This window comes from Corvus brachyrhynchos, unplaced genomic scaffold (genome assembly GCF_000691975.1).
Source record: "Corvus brachyrhynchos isolate BGI_N302 unplaced genomic scaffold, ASM69197v1 scaffold80, whole genome shotgun sequence".
In the NCBI taxonomy this organism is placed as follows: Eukaryota; Metazoa; Chordata; class Aves; order Passeriformes; family Corvidae; genus Corvus; species Corvus brachyrhynchos.
Genome location: NW_008236769.1, coordinates 9,167,098 through 9,185,312, shown reverse-complemented (window position 1 = coordinate 9,185,312; position 18,215 = coordinate 9,167,098). Strand labels below are relative to the sequence as shown.

The window sequence follows — 18,215 nt, the reverse complement described above, 5'->3', positions numbered from 1 at the left end:
GGGCATGGGACATATTGCTTACATTAACCTGCAAGTGAGCCAATGTGCATTTGGAAAGCAGTTGCCTATTGATGATTTGTTGCCAAGTCCTTGAATATAATACTCACTCGAGGAGGTATTTTTTAGATCACACTGGAACAGGCAAAATTAAGGACTCAGTTAATTTTTGATGTCTGTTGAAAAAACACCAAAACCCAAACACTTCTCAGTCCCTGCAGCTGTGTTCCTGAGGACTGCAGGTGCTGCTTGTCCCAAAGAAGAACCACAGTGGTCATTTCCATCTTCATAAATTGCAGAGCTGATCATAGGCAGATGTGTTATAGGATTTAACATTTAGTGGATGCTACCCAATAGCAATATATGGTCCTCAGGAACATTTACAGGGGAGCTACAGCCCATGTCAGTCTTAATTCATGCTGTTGCCTAAAGGTCTCACTAAGGGCGAACTCAAGAGAAATTAAGAGTTTCAAAGTGTGAAATGGACTGGATATTCAGTCCTCCAATATGTCAGTAATGTCAGAAAGAAGTTAGAAATCCCCTCTTGGGAACAGTGCATGATCACTCGTGTGGAAGCAGTCTCTGTGTACTTCTTGGATGTGCTCACCAGTGTACTGCCATGGCCAGGATGGGTTAAGGAAGGATATTTAGCAACCCAGGTTGGTTTCTTTTAAGGTTAATCAGCTGAATCACTGGAGTACTATTGTTGAACTTTCCATTTTTCTAAAAACTAAAAAAAAAAAAGAAAGAGCTATTTCAGCTCTTGTAGCTCAGAATAATAAATCTCCATCAAATAAAATGTAGTGCTAGCATACCAGCAGCTGATATTCATGGGAAAGACATGCAGCCTGAAGAAATTAGAAAAACAAACTAGAAAAAACCCTCTTGGTTTCTGATAGCTGCTAGGCCATATTACTTTTAACAACTCATGTACCAGATATAATCCCATGGATTCATCTGTGTAAACTGTGAGTATCCCCGTTAACACAGTCTTGCCTGTGCCCCCTTGGTGCTAGAGCTACCAGCTGAAGGTGCAGTCCATGAAACAGCGAGGGTAATAGGTGTGCTTATACTATGGAACATGCTCAGGGCTGAGGCTGTGAGCCATGGAATGCAATGCTTGCTTTCCACACTGGAAATAAATACCCCCACTTCCTAAATAATTTAAGTGTAGGTAGTAATTGTATGCTTGCTAAGCACTAAGGGCTTACTACAGTCCAAAGCATCACTAATGTTTTAATTTCACTTAGGAGGTTCTGCATGGTGTATTGTTCACTAACTGCTGAGGTGTATGTGTTGCAGTGGGAACCAGAAGATGGCTTTCCTTCTTCTCGTAGCAGGAACATTGGAGAAGAAATGCTTTATGATAACGCAGGCCTGTACGATAATTTGCCGTCTCCAAAAATCTTTGCGCGCTATCCGCCAGCTGACAGGAAACCCAATAGGTTATCTACTGACAAACTCTCCTCTAACCATTACAAATACCCTGTCTCATCCAATCTGTCTTCTGCTCAGTCTGTCACTAATACCTCTGCTGTGGGGAGGGGATCTGGCTCGCAGGTACTGTACTATTTAATACTTAACAAAGCTTTTTATTTGTTGGCTGTTCTGTTTATCTGGTTGTTATCTGAAGGGACTATTAAATTCTCTTAGTGTTAGCACTGAAGTGCCTGGAGTTTAGTTATGAGCCCACTGCAAATGAAGCAGGTTTGCGAAGTTGTAAATTCCAGTGTGGAAGTAGTGGTACCTGGGAAAGGCTTTCCCCACATGTTCTTGATGATTTATCGATTGTGAATAATAAGAAAAAAATAAATGGGACCTTCCACACTTAACCTGAATGAATGTCTAACTACCTTCTGGCTCCTCAGGCAGAGATGTCTTCGAAAAAAAGATAGGTGAAATATGACCTGACGGTGACAGCAAATCTGGCTCTTTAGAATTGTACTAATCTATATATCATGTTTACTATGGTTATATATTTTGTGAATATGCATATATATAATAACTTGATGTTATATATTTAGTAAATTATGTTGTTTATATTCATGTATACCATCTTTATATTACTGCCTATTATTTTCTTCCCCATAAAAAAAAAATAAGCCCCTGTCTGCTGCTTTCTGAGGGTGGCTTCAGGCTTTAGTACCTTAGCTTGAACATGAATCTACAAAGTCCTGTATGCTCAGCCTTGTAGCAGATGGGCACAACCCAGCAGGGGAGCAGAGCAAGCCTTGCTCACAGCTATGCCAGGAGCCTCTCAGAGCCCTTAGCTGGTCTCTGAAAGCTGGTCATTGGCATAAACCTGTGAATATATCACAGTGATGGATGGTTTTCAATTTAATCTGACAAGGAACAGTTAGATAAGTGTTTCCCTTGTATAAGGTACCTGTCATACTGTGCATTAACTCAACCCTTACAGAAACCTCATATTGGAATATTAGAATTCAGCACAGTTGCAGAATTGGAGGTGGACATGAGCAATAAATTACTGCAGCAGCAAGCTTCTCAGTGCACTCTCAATTCAGTCCTCGCAAACTTTTGGAAGCAGGAGAACAGAGCATGGCACACATATGCCCTGTGCTTGGCTGGAGCATACTCCATGGAAACACCATGATTAGTCAGGACAGGGTTGTCTTCCCTGGGTTCAGTTCATTGCAGTGAGCCATCTAAATGGAAACCCCTTGAACATGAAATGTTCTGTTCCTGGTAATCTTGTGAGACTGTCTGGCCATTATGAGAGGGTTTTTTAAGTAAGAAAAGCTTTTAATTAGTAGCTAGAAATTGTATAAGGGGTAAACAATATGTTAACCCCTAGCACTTAAGAACATGTCATAATTATATTGTTTAAAAAAAAAATAAATCCACCACAAGGATGGCAAGGACATACAGTAAATAGGAAAGTGTTGAATTTTTGTGTGGCAAACCCTGGTGGGTTTTCTGTATGAAATTATCTCTGACAAACTTGTGTTTCAAGAATCCTAACTGCAAAAATTTTTCAAAGGCACATTTTTTTCTGCCTTGCAATGGCTTTCCTAATATTGTAAATGCCAGAGATCTAAACACCTTGGAAACCATGATGCTGCCAGAGACGGGGAGTTCATCCCCTTGTTATCCTGTGATTGCTGGCACGGCTCCCACTGAGCAGGCAGCTCCCAGAGGCACCTCTGGAGGAAGCGCCGTCTCCAGCTCAATCAATGTGCTCTATTAAGGCTCTCAGAGCAAGCGGCTTTCTGTCAAGCTCTGCCCTTGATGAAAGGGTGAAAGTAATGCCAGTGGCACAGGAATAGCTGGAGCCCATTTGTACTTTTGTTTTCAAACAGTTTAAAGGCAAGAAGCCTCCTGTGACTACTAATGGGATCGCCGGAAAAGCAAGAACTTTAAATAGCCAGCCGAAGAAACCTGAAACAGTTTCCTGTGTGAAACGCACTGCATCCAGTAAGTATCTGTCCTCACTGCTGCCTCACTTGGGAGTGGAGTCAGGAGGGTAGCCGAAAGAGCTCTTGTCTTAGTAGACAAGGTAAAGAACCACTGTGGTTCTTGTGGGGCTGAGAGGCCGAGGAGGAGATGCCACCAAGACTTTGAATAGGAGATAGATTGGTCACTTAACTCCTGCCACACCACACAAGAAAAGGGTGTCATATGGAAGAATGATAAATAAGAAATGTGGACTCACGGCTGCAAAGTCACGAGGACAGCAGGGAAAAAAAGGGAATACTGACTTCACATTTGGGGCAGAGAGGAATTGTGTCTTCCTGTTGGAAAATGAGGATGAGAAGCTGGTGTAGACGTAAGAACACTGTGTTATTCAAAAGTGGACTTACTAATGAAGTCTTAAGAAGTCGGTCATGGATTTAATGGTAATAAGAAAAATTTGTGTTAGACTTTAGGAGAAAAGTAGCTTCTAACTGACCAAAACTGGCTTAACAACTCTTTGTCAGGAATGATTTCATATCATAGAGTTTGCCTTCAGATATGCAACAGACAAAGTGATCTCTTAGCTGACCTATCTTCTTTGAGTCTGCAACTGGAGCAGAGTTATAGAGGGCACTGTGATATGAAATAGACCACAAATGTAAGCCATGAAATGAAAGCATTTGTATGGGAAATTAAAAAAGAAAAAGAAAGCTGTCAAGAATCAAAGAAGTGTGAACATCTTTGTATCTCTTATGTCAGGTCAGAAAAGATGTGCACTTGAAGTAGGAATGAAAGCCAGCCAAAAGGCCAAGCAGGTATTTTTTCCTCTGACCCTTCCAATTAAAAATGAAGGGTTCATAGCTGGAGAGGAGCCTCTTTTCCATCTTCAGAACTACAGAGAAAGGCAAGGCTATTTTTCAGAACCAGTGTTCTGTAAGGTAACTGGTATTTCTCATCTTCCACATGTAAATATAGAGAACAAACTCTCTCCCATATCGTTGTAGCTGTGCTGCAGAACTTGGCAGAAATCGGCAGAAATCATGGACCGCCAGTGGAAGAGGAATGGCAAACCTTTTTCTCAAACCATAGAACTATAGAATGGTTTGGGTTGGAAGGGAGCCCTGAAGATCATCTAGTTCCAACAACCCTGCCATGGGGAACCATGACATGCTTCATGTCATGTTTATTCTCAGGGAATAGTTCAGCATTGTACTGTTAGTTTAAACCCTAATTTAAGAAACCATCTAACACATGCAGATGCAGAGCAGTACAAATACGGCAAGAATCGTGTGGAGGCAGATGCAAAGAGATTACAAAGCAAAGAGGAGGAGCTACTAAAGAAAAAAGAAGCCCTCCGGAATAGGCTGGCCCAGCTCCGGAAAGAGAGAAAAGATCTGCGTGCTGCCATTGAAGTCAATGCTGGTATGAGGTGCTTTTTTGTGCTGAATTCTCACCTGAGAATTAGGCTTAATTATCCAAACAGCTTTGTATTCTGTGCTGAAGACATGTCACCCTAAACAAGGCTTGGTTTTGATGCTGAGCAATGCTGTGTAATGTCTGTATTTGCTTTCTATATAGATACAAAATGTGTAAGATAAAAATACATACTGTGTCAGTGTATATACTTACTTTATATATGTGTATGTATGTATACACACATGTAAGGAATTACACTGATGAGAATTTCAGATAAGCAGAACACGGGAATAATTTTTTTTGTGACTAGCTAATTATATTTTTATGATACAGAAAAATAAAAAAAACAACACTAATTTGAAATCAGACTAGATATCTAGGAATGACACTTGATAGAAGGCATTTGATTTATGTCACTAAGCTTTTTTACATGAAAAAAGTGTTCTATGTAAAGTACCTAACTTTTGTTTCATGTCACTGATATTTAGAGGCCTTGTTTCCTTACTTTTTAGAAAGAAAATAATTTCTTTAAGTGTCAATTTAACCTTTTTATTGAAATAATAAAATTGCTCTGAATGACAGGCAGGAAGACCCAAGTGATTCTTGAAGACAAGTTAAAGAAGTTGGAAGAGGAATGTAAACAGAAGGAGGCTGAGCGTGTAAACCTGGAGCTAGAACTGACTGAGGTGAAGGAGAGCCTTAAGAAAGCCTTGGCTGGTGGCATCACACTGGGCTTGGCTATTGAACCCAAATCAGGAACATCAAGTCCACAGGTATGCAAAGCTATTAAACTTGCAAGTCCCAGTACCATGGGCTGTGCTCATGGAGTGCTCAGCCTTCTCAGCTCCAGCAAAAATGAATAAGAATGAGAGTTTCATAATGGTTTATTACACCCAAGAAATAAGAGCAGTATTAAATGCCTTTCTGTGTTATTTACATTTTCTACAACAGCAGGGATCAGGTAGACGTGGGAATCACAGGCAGTAAGTGCTGGGATAACGTGCAAAAGCCAACATCTTGTTGTCCTCGGTGGTTATAGAAGTGCGGGAAGTGAGCTACTGCTCCAGGCCAGGGAGATTTAAATGCACCAAGTCATCGTGCAGTGATGGAGACCTGCTTGTGCTGGTCCCCTATCAGCTGCTGTCACACTTTGCAAGGGCTACATCTCCCACATTCACGGTGGAGCTTGGCAGTCCCAGCTTATGCTATAGATCTGTGTGTGAAGCAGCCATCACATAAGAGAGGAATACATCAGTTCCTCTGGATTATCCACAGTTGTTTAATCAGACCCATCACTGTTTAACAGAAAAGAAACTTCAATTTTCATCACATAGCAGTCATGCACATTGGTTTTTTTCTTTTGTTCTAATCAGTTTTTCATTTATCCATCATTATTATGAATATAGTTTCGTTTAAAAAAAGATTTGTAGTGCTGAATCTAAACTAGAAAATACTGCACATCTGACTGCTTGGAGGAAACTCAACACAGGCTTTTCACTCTTCATTAGTCTCCAATTTTCAAGCACCGAACTTTGGAAAACTCTCCAATCTCCAGCTGTGATACCAGTGATACTGAATGCTCCATCCCTGTGAACAGTGCAGCAGCTCTGAAGCGACCTCCTTCATCAAACAATTCTCCATGTCGAGGCCATGTCCTTCGAAAGGCAAAGGTGAGAGAACTAATGTCTAATTTTCTTTTTCTATGCTTTTTCCTACTTTCTTACAAAGTCTTATTTAGCCTTAAGGAGAGAATAACTAAATTATTTGTATTACTACATAAATACTGCTGGTTTGGGGAACCTTTTGCAGAAGAATTGGTAAGTAGTTTGGGAGACAGATTTGACTCTTAATTCCATGTTTTTCTTTGTTGCTTTATAGATTTAATTTGCAAGGTAAGTGGTCTGTGGTGTAGACAGTCCATGTGTTCACTACTCTGTCTAGCAGAGAAGTGGTTAAAAGAGCACTGTTATAGTAAGTGATTAGAAATGGCACAAGACTGGGTCTGATCTTTTCCAGCCAGTGCAAGGACGGAATAGATGTACATTATAATAAATAACAATGTGTTGTGCAAGTATCCACTCAATGTACATTAAAAGTAAAAGTTTAATTATTTTAATTTAGTCTTGCAAGTACCAGGCTGAAATTTGCCATCCTCTTGTATTGTTACAGTTTTCTGACTTTTGTGGTTTAGTTTAAATGGGATTTGTATGACCATTCTTCTGGGCTAAATTTGCTGGCAGCATAAGCATGTGGGCAACACATAAGCAAGGGTGACAGTATTAGTGTTGGGCCCAAGCTTTTGTTTATTTGGTAGTTCACTGCTAGTTGTAATTATAAATGGTAATAATCATAAACACTTGTCTTTCATGCAGGCTATTTCTTTTCTTCATTGATGTCTTCTGTATCAGGAGTAACTTTCAAGTAACTTTTGTTACATGTATTCAGTAATTATATGCATTTCCAGTGTCTGAGCATGAGCTTGGAGCCTAAATGTAGTAGATACTGAAAAATCAGCATCTCAAAAAATTATTTTATTATTAAATTATCATAATAGAATTTTTTCTCTTGCTATACCTTTTGTGAGAGCTTTCTCACCCTTCTTCTACCCCCTTTCCGTGGACATCAACTGCTTTTTCTTGCCAGTTAGCCTGATTCATTTAAATCCAACTAAGAATAATTACACTCGGCCTAATAGGTTTCACTTCTAATCAACTTTGATGTTTGCAGCTTATGTTTCAAACCTGAAGAAGGATTTATGTGCTCTAAAGCTTATCTGTGTATTCCAGTTATACCCTAATTTGTCCCATAATGATATCATCTCTAACTGTACACTTTGTCTGAGATGTGGATGTTAGCTCAGCAATACTCAGGGAATAGCAGAGGACAGTCCTTGCAAATGGATTTGTGCTGGACAGGCACATTAAATCCAGCCGTCTAATTGTTACAGCTGGAGAAACCAGGGCACTGTAAAAACATAAACATTTTTGGTGTAAAGAATACCTTCCAGCTATAGGACATTCTTATGCCCAGCATATACCATACAGGAAAAACCCTGCTGTGTTTTTTGGTGTCGGTGTGTTTTGGATGGCACAATAAGCTGGTCAGGCTTTTTAGCAGAGGAATCTTGGACATAGGATTAGGCTAATCAAAAAGGATATGGAGCAACTAAGTGTGTTTTTCCCATGCTGAGAAAAATAACTCAAAGTATCCAATTCAGCTTTAACAGCTTTTTCCTAAAACCTCATGCACTAAATATTAAGAGTGAAATTTTGCTGAATTAGATAGTGCAACCCAATCTGTTCTCAGCCCATGGGCAGCCACAGCTGCCATCAGGTGCACATCTGCAGCACGCCCCACGCTCGGGGGTTGCTGGACATGTGCGGGGGTGGAATTTGGCTCTCAATTCTTTTGGCCTTTTGCAGTTGCGAGTGAGCCCAGGCCTTGTAGATGTGGCTCAGGAAAGGGCGTCACACGTGAGTATCCCAGAGCAGAACTTGGCTCTCCCCGCATGGATGTCAGTGCAGTTTGTGGGAGTGAAACAGATTCCACGTCTGTGCTTGCGCTTGCATCTCCAGCAGCTGGCAGATCTCCCAATGCTATGAGGGAGTTGTAGAAACATTCAAAATGTCAGAATACCTTTTTTTTCCCCTGGTATGTATTTGAATGCACTGAATACCTCCCTTCTTGCCCTTTCCTTGCACGGAGGATGCTGAGCCTGTCACCTGCCAGCCTTGTGTTTGCAGCCACCCTTGTGTCACGGCCGTGCTCACCAGCCAGCAGCACTGTGCGTGTGCTGGGGCAGCTGCTGCTGCTCTGTGCCTCTGTGCCCTGCACAGCCGAGCCTGGGAGGGGACGTCAGGCACCTGGGACAGCAGTTTGGGAAGCTGTGCCACCAAAAGCTTTCTCCTCTCCGATACACTAACATTAGAAGGAAGTACAGAGAGAAGCAGTAAGACAGATCTAGTGTTAAGTGTTAACGAACAGCAATTTGGGGATTGGCTGTTCAGGACATACACTGTACATACACACATATATGCATACATATATTTGAATTTTTAAACTTTTCTGTTTGCAAGTATCTTTAAATTTTTTTTAGAAGGTAATTATGCGTACTTTTAAGAAGCCAGAAGGCATTTTAATTGCAATTTTGTCTAATCTGTACTTGGCTAGAAATGGAGACTGTAATTAAAATATGGAAAACAATATTCTGCGTTAGTAGTCCCCGAGAAGTAAAAAGATTCAAATATCCTTGCTGTATTATTTAAACATTTCACATACTCATTTAAATATCAAATTAGTTTCTGAAACCAAATTGTTATGTGCAGCAAGGAAACTGAAATTATTATTTCTGATTTTTTTTTTTTAAACTAGTGGGCTGGTGAATGTCAGCAGCTTATATTTTCCTGTGTTCAAGGACTGGAGAAGAAAAGGAGCTGTCCCGGTTTCCCAGCTCCCAGTCAAGCTGTCAGTACTGACTTAAACATTCTTTCCTTGGTGTGAACCTGCTGGAGCAGTGGAAGCAAAGAAAAAGTTCCTTTTGCACTTGCAAAAGTAGTTTCTTCTTTCAAGGCTTATTTAACACTTCAAAAATTCTCCTCCCAGTTGCTTAGTCAAGGACTTCCTTTAGACTTTGGTAGCATATACCTAGAGAATATACACTTAACAGAGTTTTTAAAGTAATCCAATTTTTACCAGTACTGTGTTTTAAGTTTAGAGTTACCATAATTTGAAGAGTAAAATGGAATATTTAAAATACACTGAGTTTTAGTAAAAGCACCATTTAAATGAAAAAAACAAAAAACCAAAAAAAACCCTCCCAAAAACAAATTAAAAAACCCTAACCAGTTTAGAAACAAAGTAAGTTATTGTCTACCTTTTAACCCAAGGGTTTTTCTTCCTTATATTGCTAAAGCAGCCACCAACTGTGACCTTTACTGTTGTTTTACAGCAGTCGAAGAGGTGTCATGGTCATACAGCTGTCCAGCCAAACTAATGCTCTTGCTGCTTTCAGCAGCAGAAACAGCTATTTACATGCATAAAAAAACAGCTATTTACGTGCATAAGTAATGGTTTTTCAGTCAGAGCTCTTAAATGTTGTGGAATGAGTGTTAAATTCAGGAATTCAAGTTGGGAGCCAAGTCAGAAGGCTGCCTGTAGACTAGATGGGTCAGAGAGGAATCTGCAGCCCCCTGCCTGGCAAAGAGCAGCTGGGAGGCTCCTCCAAGGGGATTGCTGGAGCCAGAGGCCATCTTCTGTGGTTGTTCAGTAGTTCCTGATGGCTGTAAGGGTGTGATTCAGGGAGTAGTACAGTGTGGATGTCCTAAGGTGAGCCCATCTTGCTTCAGCTCTTCCGCTCCTCTGTACTGTTAGGAAATGCTGTCGGTGTCATTCAATAGCTGCAAGTTATATTGAACTGGGTGTTCAGCTGTAGCAATCTCATGATTTTCACCTATGTGGCACAAGAAATGGCAATACCTTGTTCTGAGACATATGAACAAAAACATTATTGATTACATGTTTTGGTGTGCATGGTGTCCTTGTCCTCATCTAACAGGTGGGGAAACTAAGGCACAGAAAGGCAAAGCAATTTCTTTAATTTGCCAAGCAACAGCTTAATTTGGATTAAGGGAAACAAATGCAATGCAAATTGACTTGTTTTTCTTAACCCTGCATGTTAGTCTCTCTGCTAAGTTGCTCTTTTTAGCCATCAAGTTATGTGTCTGCCATGAGTCTTATAATAAAAAAAAATTGAAGAGCAGTAAAGCAATCACTTGTCAGCTCTGAGAGATATTGAGGGCTTCCTGCTGTCTCACACAAGTCATTTAGAGAGTGTGCTTAAATCAGCCTCTCCCTTACTCAGGGAGGGCTGAGTGCTTTACACCAGCTGTGGGGAGCGAATTGCTCCAGAAGTCCCCTTTGCAGAAAACAAACATGGCTCATTTGCACTGCACTAGAAAATAAGTTCCTGTATATAGTTTTGGAGGGGTGGATGCTGTGCACAGACTATCAGAACACACTTGTTAGTATTCGCTAACTAATTTGTGGGCTGAATCCAGCAAAGTTAACGGAAAAACTGTTATTGACCCCAGCTGTGGCTTAGCAGGTATGATGACATCAGTGAAATATCCTGATTTCTTTAACAGTTTCTTTATCTGTTTCCTGTCCCCTCTCCCCCCCCCCCCCCAATGGGAGATGAAAAATGAAACATAAACATACCAAAACCACTCACTTTCCGTAAAGGCCTTACCTACGACAGACCAAGACATAGGCTGCAAAGGACTCACCTGAAAGGTCACATCAAGTGATAAAACATAAGAAGTTTTATAACTCTGTTAAGTTAATGGTAGCTTGGCGCTAATTTGCCTGTGTATTCCCTCTACTGTATTGCTGTGTAACTACGTGTGCCCCTTTTTATTAGCTGTAACTCCTTGTTTCCAACTTCACTGGTAAAGAAAATGAAAACCAAAAAAACCCTAACCATAGGAATTAAAAAGGAGCATAAAGTCACAGTTGAAAGTTTACTTTGCTGAAATAGCACAGAACCAGCATGTTAACTATAGTCCATCAGATGGCCTGAACACTGCTGAAGACTGGTGTGAAACCTTGACTCTTAGAGGGCAAAACTGCCTTCTGAGCTCTGCCACAGAGCAGGGCTAACTCATGAGCAGAGGCTTTGCTGGTAGCTGCTCACATGGCAGAAGAAAACTGAAGAAATGTGCTCACAGAAGCAGCAAGGCCTGCTCAGCCCAGGAGCTCTGCAGTGCCGCCACCCTCCCTGGGACGACAACGACTCATTGGTGAAGCGTTTTTTGGATACTTTTTAGACAGATGCTTTTGTCATTGGGAGATAAAAAGCTGCCAAACTTTGAGACAAATGCGGTTTTGTATGTTCTCTTTATTGCTGTTCTGAAGCACCAGTCATTTTCAAAGGTCATGGTCTTGAACTATGACTTGTTCCTGATTTTTTTAAAAGGCAAACAGGTTATTTTTAGATACTGCTTCTTTTCTATACATTTTGAAGAAGAAAAAGAAAACGTAACTGAAATTAGTCCTCAACAGATAATGGCAACTCAGAATAACTTATGCAGTCAGTCTCGTTTTATTTTTTATAATATAGTATTGTTAAACTTGAGGTATAGAACACTGCTGTACTTAGTTTCCTTTGTCTTTTCAGACCTCAGCTATTATTTTGAGGAAGATGGACTGCAAAGGTGATAATTTTCAGACTTTTATAAACAGTTTAACAAATAATTGGGGATTTTCTCAAACAGGAGTCCATTTCTGTTTACTAGGAAACAGCATCTTGCATTTTAGTCTGTAAAATTATAAAAATCTCTTTTCCTTTGTCTCCATCCATGTCACTCATGAGAAATTATATGCAGTAAATTGCCACTGAAGCCCTTCAAACTATCAAGATTGGTTTTAAAAAATCAGGAGGGGATGGGGGGGAACGTATAATAAGATGGCTTCTTCTAAGTTTTTCTCGGTATTTTTTTTAAGCATTTGGAGAGCTTTCAATCATGCTCTCAAGATTTTTTTCCTCCTCAACTGTGAGGAGTGTAAAATTAATTTAAAAAAATACTACACATATTTTGAGATAATCACAGATGTTAGGGCTGGAGTCTTGATAATTAGTTAAGACTGCAATTAAAATCACAGAAATTGGCAAGACAGCAGTTATCAAGGATCATATCCCTTTATGGCCAAGCCTGTAGATTATCTCTGATTATCTCTTACCTTTAGGAATGGGTGTGTGCAACTCCTGGAGGGTACACTGGGATTCTCAGCTGAGCTGGATGCCAGAGAGCTTCCTGCAGGAGCTTGTGAGATTTGAAGGCACAGAGCTATCAAAAACCTGATAGCTGACAGGAGACAGGGCTGTGTCCTGTTTCCAAATGCATTTAGGGCCAGGGATCCCACTGACCTTAGCAGTGTAGAAATGGGGCCCAGCATGAGAAAAGGCTCTTTGCTTCTTGTGACTTTACTTGGTACAAAGTGCCACAGGAATGCAGATATAATAGGAAAGCAAGTGTCAGTGTGGTTTTCATTGAAAACACACTCTTTTAATATTAGTTTAGGTCATCTACTTCTTATTAACTCTCTAACTAGAGGGCACAATCTATACTGTATGACTATGGACTACACAGCATCAAATTCCCATAAATAATAGCAGAAACAAATTTGAAGCAAAAGTAAGTTCATTTAGGCTTTTTATTTCAAATTAAGTTATTTATTTGTATATTTCAATAAATATTTAATTTATATCTGTACATATTTATAATGCAAATCAGGCTTCTAGTCAACATTTGCAATGATGTAACTGTTGCCATTGAGAAGTGGTCCCACATCAAGTAATGCAGAGTAGTCAAAAGCCAAATCACTTCTGTTGTTTACCCAATATTGGCATTGTCTCTTTCCACCCCTGTATCCCATGGTAAAAAAAAAAAAAAAAAGAAAAATTCCTTGGCAAGGACAGGTTTCAATCTATGCCTGAGGTAGATGTGTGCACATTTATGTCCAGGCAAACAGAAATTGTGTGGTGCTGGGGTTGTGCACGGAGCCCCAGCCCTGGTGGTGCAGCATTCCTTGAGCTCTGCTAGTGCAGTGTGAAGTGTGGCATGTGCTAATTGCTAAAAGGAAACAGAACAGGTACTGCCAGGTACAGGAAGTATAAAAGCATAACTCAGTGCAAAGGGGACCTTTAGCACCTTTTTGCAGCAGCTGTGCAAAATTTAAAGTTCACACAGGAGGGCACAGAAATCAAGTCTTCCTGTTTAAACACATGGGTTGTAAATAAATCCTCAGGAGCATGATAAGAAGTTAGTTATCAGTCTTCTACCACTGATTCAGGGTCAAGTAAACCTGTAGAACACTTAATTTTATAAAAATTCTTGGGATAAAATCTTGTTTTGCCCCTCAGCACCTATAGCACCCTGAGCCCCTGTAGTGCCTGCTGCACAGGGGCTGCCACATAAACTAAACATCTTTCTCCAGCAAAGGCTCCACAAAGCCACCACCATTAGTCTATTCTACATAATGGCCAAGGTTTTGAAAGGGGGAAAACCAAAAAGCTTGGGAAATAACCTCTCTGTAGACCACAGTTGGTGCTGTGAAATGTGCTCTGTTGCCTTGAATAGCACTATTGCTGCACAATTTTTTATAAAGAGCCACAGAGCTTGTACTTTCACTGTTTTTAGATTTCAGGATCACCAGGCAAACTCAGCCATAGAGCAACGTGACTTTTGTTTTAAAGGAAAACTCATATTTTTGAACCATTTCTATGTCTTTTAAGAAAATGTTACACTTGTTCTTCCTCACCAAATGCCTGTTACTGTACCAGGTGCTTTTTTAAAATTGTTTGTTTGGTTTTGTTCTTTTTAATGGGTGATGCTTTTTTTATAAAAAAAACCCAGATCATAACTTTGGGGGATCAAAGGTGTTTTTTTTAAATGAGATGATTGTGGCAATTTGATTTTTCAAATGGAGAATATTAATTTAGTATCAAGTTTTGTTAGACACTTTCAAATTAATTGGCCCAGGGTGTATGTTGTATGATAATGTTCTCATATTAAGAATGTAATTATTTCCTTATTGTATTTTTTAAAAAACAAAATCATATTTAAAAAAAAATCTCTGTGAAAAAAAGCATGATAGAAACATGAAAAAAAAGGTTTTGTTTTATTTTTGTTATTGGATATGTTGGCAGTGCCCATTAGAATTGACTGTAAATATAGCCTTTCTACTGTATTTCTCAGTGTATTTAAGTTTTTTTGACACACATTCATTGAAACTTCTGTTAAAAAAAAAAAAAAGTTCAAAATAGACCCACCTTCAAATGTGTGTCTTAGTAGCTTCAACTAACTTTCTGCCTTTCTAGTTTATTCTTCAGAAAGTCTTGCAAAGTGTGAAAAAAGACAGGCACCTGGTAGGTGCGACAGATCCAAGACCATTATTAATAAAGTTACCTGTCAAAAAAAGGCTTTGCATTGTTGTTCCTTGGTGTTTGTCAGTTCAAGAAGTTGGTGGCCTCTTAGCAGGCCTCTGGCAATAGTCAACCTCAGCTGAGAGCCATTCTCCTGTGCCAGTCAGTTGAAAAATGCTTGGACATTATCATGAGTATTTTTTGGTTGTATCCCCATTTAACTGAGTGATGACCTTCTGCAACTTAAATGCAGCCTAAGGACTCTCCTGGCAATGGAACATGGAATTCAATGTATTTAGAGCTCATAGCAGCACTTCCTGCTTGCCTGTTGCATCTGCGCCAGTTTGCTTCGATGTCAACTCCACTAATAAATTATGCAATACGTAAAACATTACAAATTACCTCTAAGAAATGAAAGTGGATTAAAATTAAACTGAGCTGATTATCAGGCTACTTAAAGATGAATGTAGCAATTCCTTATAGATGACTGACAGATGAGATTGAGAAGTGTTAAGCTGTAATTACTCCTTGCTGCTTTTCTTAGATTTTGCTCTTGCTCCTATTACACCATAATTATTACCAAATTTACGAAGTAGAAAGCTTAAATAGCATATACATTTCATTTTCCCAGACTGAGGGAAGCAATATTCTAAAGTAGTTAATTGGTTTCCTTTCTGTAGTGGAGTTTAAACAGGTCCATGTGATGCGTAGTAACAACAATTCAAGACAAAAAATAAAACAAAAATTACAATAAAAACACAACAGGAAAAATAAAAAAATAACCATGCAATAATCCTGTGGTCTAAAATGCAGCAACTATCTCTAGGCTCTGTCTGATTCACACAACTTGCAGAAGCAAATGGCAAAAAAAAAGAAGGCCTCCTGCATTGCTGGTACCTCAATCATCTGCTTTTGGACCTATGCAACATTTTCTGAAGTCTGGCCACTGACTGCCATATATAGATAAACTCGCTGGGTTATGGTACAGCAACCCCTTCAGACGAGGACAAATACTATTCATATTACAGTGAAGTTCAAGGGAAAAAGATAAGGTGATTCCAGTGTGAAAAAAAATATAATCTTGAGGAGGGAACTGTATTAACAGGTTATAAAAATGGGGAAACAAATAGTCCCTGCCACTAACAGTACAAATATTGAGGGTATCAAAATTAATGAGCAGGTGCAAAACTGCTCACAGGTGCTTGCACTCACTGCCCAATTCAGCTACAGAACTTGTCACAGAATTTTATTGATGCTAAAAGCTTATATGGGTCCATAAACGATAAACAAAATTCGTGGCAAAAAGTAATTAGAGCTATCGAACACAAAGCTCCCTGCTTCAAAGCAATATGAAGTCCAGCTCCAGGGAGGCTGGAAGTGTGCTCTGTTTAAGTGTCTGTGTGCTTTCCCCTGCTCCCGTGACATATTGCTACCGATAAATGAAGCTGTTTTCTTTCACAGAAAAGTATTTTTTTTTCACCCCAGCGGTTACAAAAACATTCCCTTCTATAAAGCAATGTATCACATTCTTTTCAATTTGACTTCTAAAGCAAGCATCTGTCTTAAGATCAAGGCAATGCAAAATTATTCCTTTTCAATTTATTAGGTATCTGCAAAAATTAAGTCTTATCAAGGATATTCTTTGTCAGTAATCTGATTACAAGGGAATAATTTTCCTGTGAGATTTTGTAGAACCAGTAAACCAGCTCCATGGTCCTGAGTTGAACATAAGCTTAATTCCTGGCTTAATTGTTAAGTTTTTAAATAGAGTGTTAATTGCTGTCACTGAATTATTCCTTAGAACTTTTACTTTTTTAGCTTTTTAGCATGTAACTGATGATTTTGAATTTTTTTGAGATCAGCTTTTGGTATGATGCTTTAATGGCAAGAATGGATCCTTTTATCACTTTCAAAATACATGAGCAGCATTTGTAGTACTTTGCTTCAGCTTTAGAAAACCAAGAGGGTCACAGTGCAGCAATATTTTCTCCACAGCAGCTGAATCCATAAGAAAGCAAAACATCTTTTAAAGCATAACACAAAAACATTGAAAAGAAGTCAGTGTCTTAATGGAAAACAGGAAAAAACATTGGCTGCTGTTTATGCCTCAGAAGTTCCATTATAGAGACATGACTTATATGATGTTGATACCAGTTAAGCTTCAAAATAGTATAGGAATTAATATGACTTTCATGAGGACAGCAAAGGAAACAGAAGTGAAGAAATTATTTTTTTTTCCCATGGAAATCTGTTTCTGAAGTACAGTAGCCCTTAAGTACAGTAGGTTAAGTATTAGCAAATTTTATTTGGCGTCTCATTTATGGGAACAGCTTGGCTGTGTCTGTTCTCACTCCTGACCTTCCAAATCAGGAGCTTTCCTTGGTAAGAACTATTGGACCATCATTAGAGACTTTAGAATTTCTTTGAGTTTTGTTTTTATTTATATCAGAGACTAAATTTGGAAAATGAGATGTCACTTGAGATTCATCTGCTTTTCTAGAGATAAATTGCAGTTTAAAGTCTCAGCTAGCCGCAATATAGGATTAGAGAACCTAAAGTGACAAACACATTGCAATGTTTCCTAGCTGAGCTACACGAGGAGGGGAAGCCTCAAGCTTCATTCCTGAACCCAGCCTCACATTTATCCTGGTGTGCCACAGGGTAGGGTCAGACAGCCCACACCACAGTGCTCTTCCAGCTGCCAGGTCCTTCAGCAGGCACTATGAGAAAGTGCTGAACTAGGGCAGGCTGAGAAAATTCAGTTTAATCTTGTTTGAATTCTTTTTCCTTTTACTTATCCATCTTCAGATCCTCAAAATACAGCTACTCTGTGAATAAATAATCCATTTTTTATCCTATTAAAACTTCATTGTAGTCTATAAAATTTCTTTAGGCATTTTAAAAAATTGGTAGATAATAATTCATGCTGCTGCTTTGTCCTGGTATGAGGTCTAATAAGACTTCACATTGCACATCCACAACCACAACAATTAGCAACACCTCTGTTCTTCCCTGTTGTGGGAAACAGACAGTGAAAAAAACCATCAAGTTTTTATTCTTCCAGTGTCAGGCTTTCCATGGAAAGGTACCAAGCTACACAGCAGCCACCACCTCTCAGCAGACCATAAACTCTATTCCAACCCAAAATATAAACTACACCAGTAGCAGCTCATCTCAAAACTTTGATGCAGGAAAGGAATTCCCAGTCTGTAGGGATGCAAGGCATATTCTGACTTTAGCAATTCAGTGACCTTTGCAAAGACAGAATGCCAGGACCAACAGGAGAAAATCCTTAGGACATTATGGCCAAGACTTTTTAGAAATACAGTACATAATTTTGCATTTCAATTCCAAAGATCGTAGGCAGAGTGAAATAAATATGTTGTGTATTAGCTGGGCCTGTCCAGTGGGCATAATTCTGAAGATTTTTGTTTTGCTGGCTTTATGTATGATTACATATATTTTG

The 18,215-nt window shown here is 39.3% G+C and overlaps 1 protein-coding gene across 5 annotated transcripts in view; it reads left to right on the top strand.

Annotated features, from left to right (window-relative positions):
• AFAP1 (actin filament associated protein 1) overlaps positions 1-14,807 on the top strand; it is a 65,831-nt gene extending 51,024 nt beyond the window's left edge. For 2 of the 5 annotated variants that reach the window (XM_017727685.1, XM_017727684.1), the window contains 7 exons: positions 1,300-1,557; positions 3,318-3,432; positions 4,669-4,833; positions 5,410-5,600; positions 6,336-6,497; positions 8,250-8,301; positions 11,012-14,807. In XM_017727685.1, the coding sequence (XP_017583174.1) occupies positions 1,300-1,557; positions 3,318-3,432; positions 4,669-4,833; positions 5,410-5,600; positions 6,336-6,497; positions 8,250-8,301; positions 11,012-11,037 (969 nt within the window). In that variant the 3' untranslated portion in view covers positions 11,038-14,807. Of the gene's footprint in view, positions 1-1,299; positions 1,558-3,317; positions 3,433-4,668; positions 4,834-5,409; positions 5,601-6,335; positions 6,499-8,249; positions 8,302-11,011 lie in introns of all 5 variants that reach the window. The other 3 variants (XM_017727686.1, XM_008628655.2, XM_017727687.1) reach the window with 3 other exon arrangements.
• Positions 14,808-18,215: the final 3,408 nt, after the last annotated feature.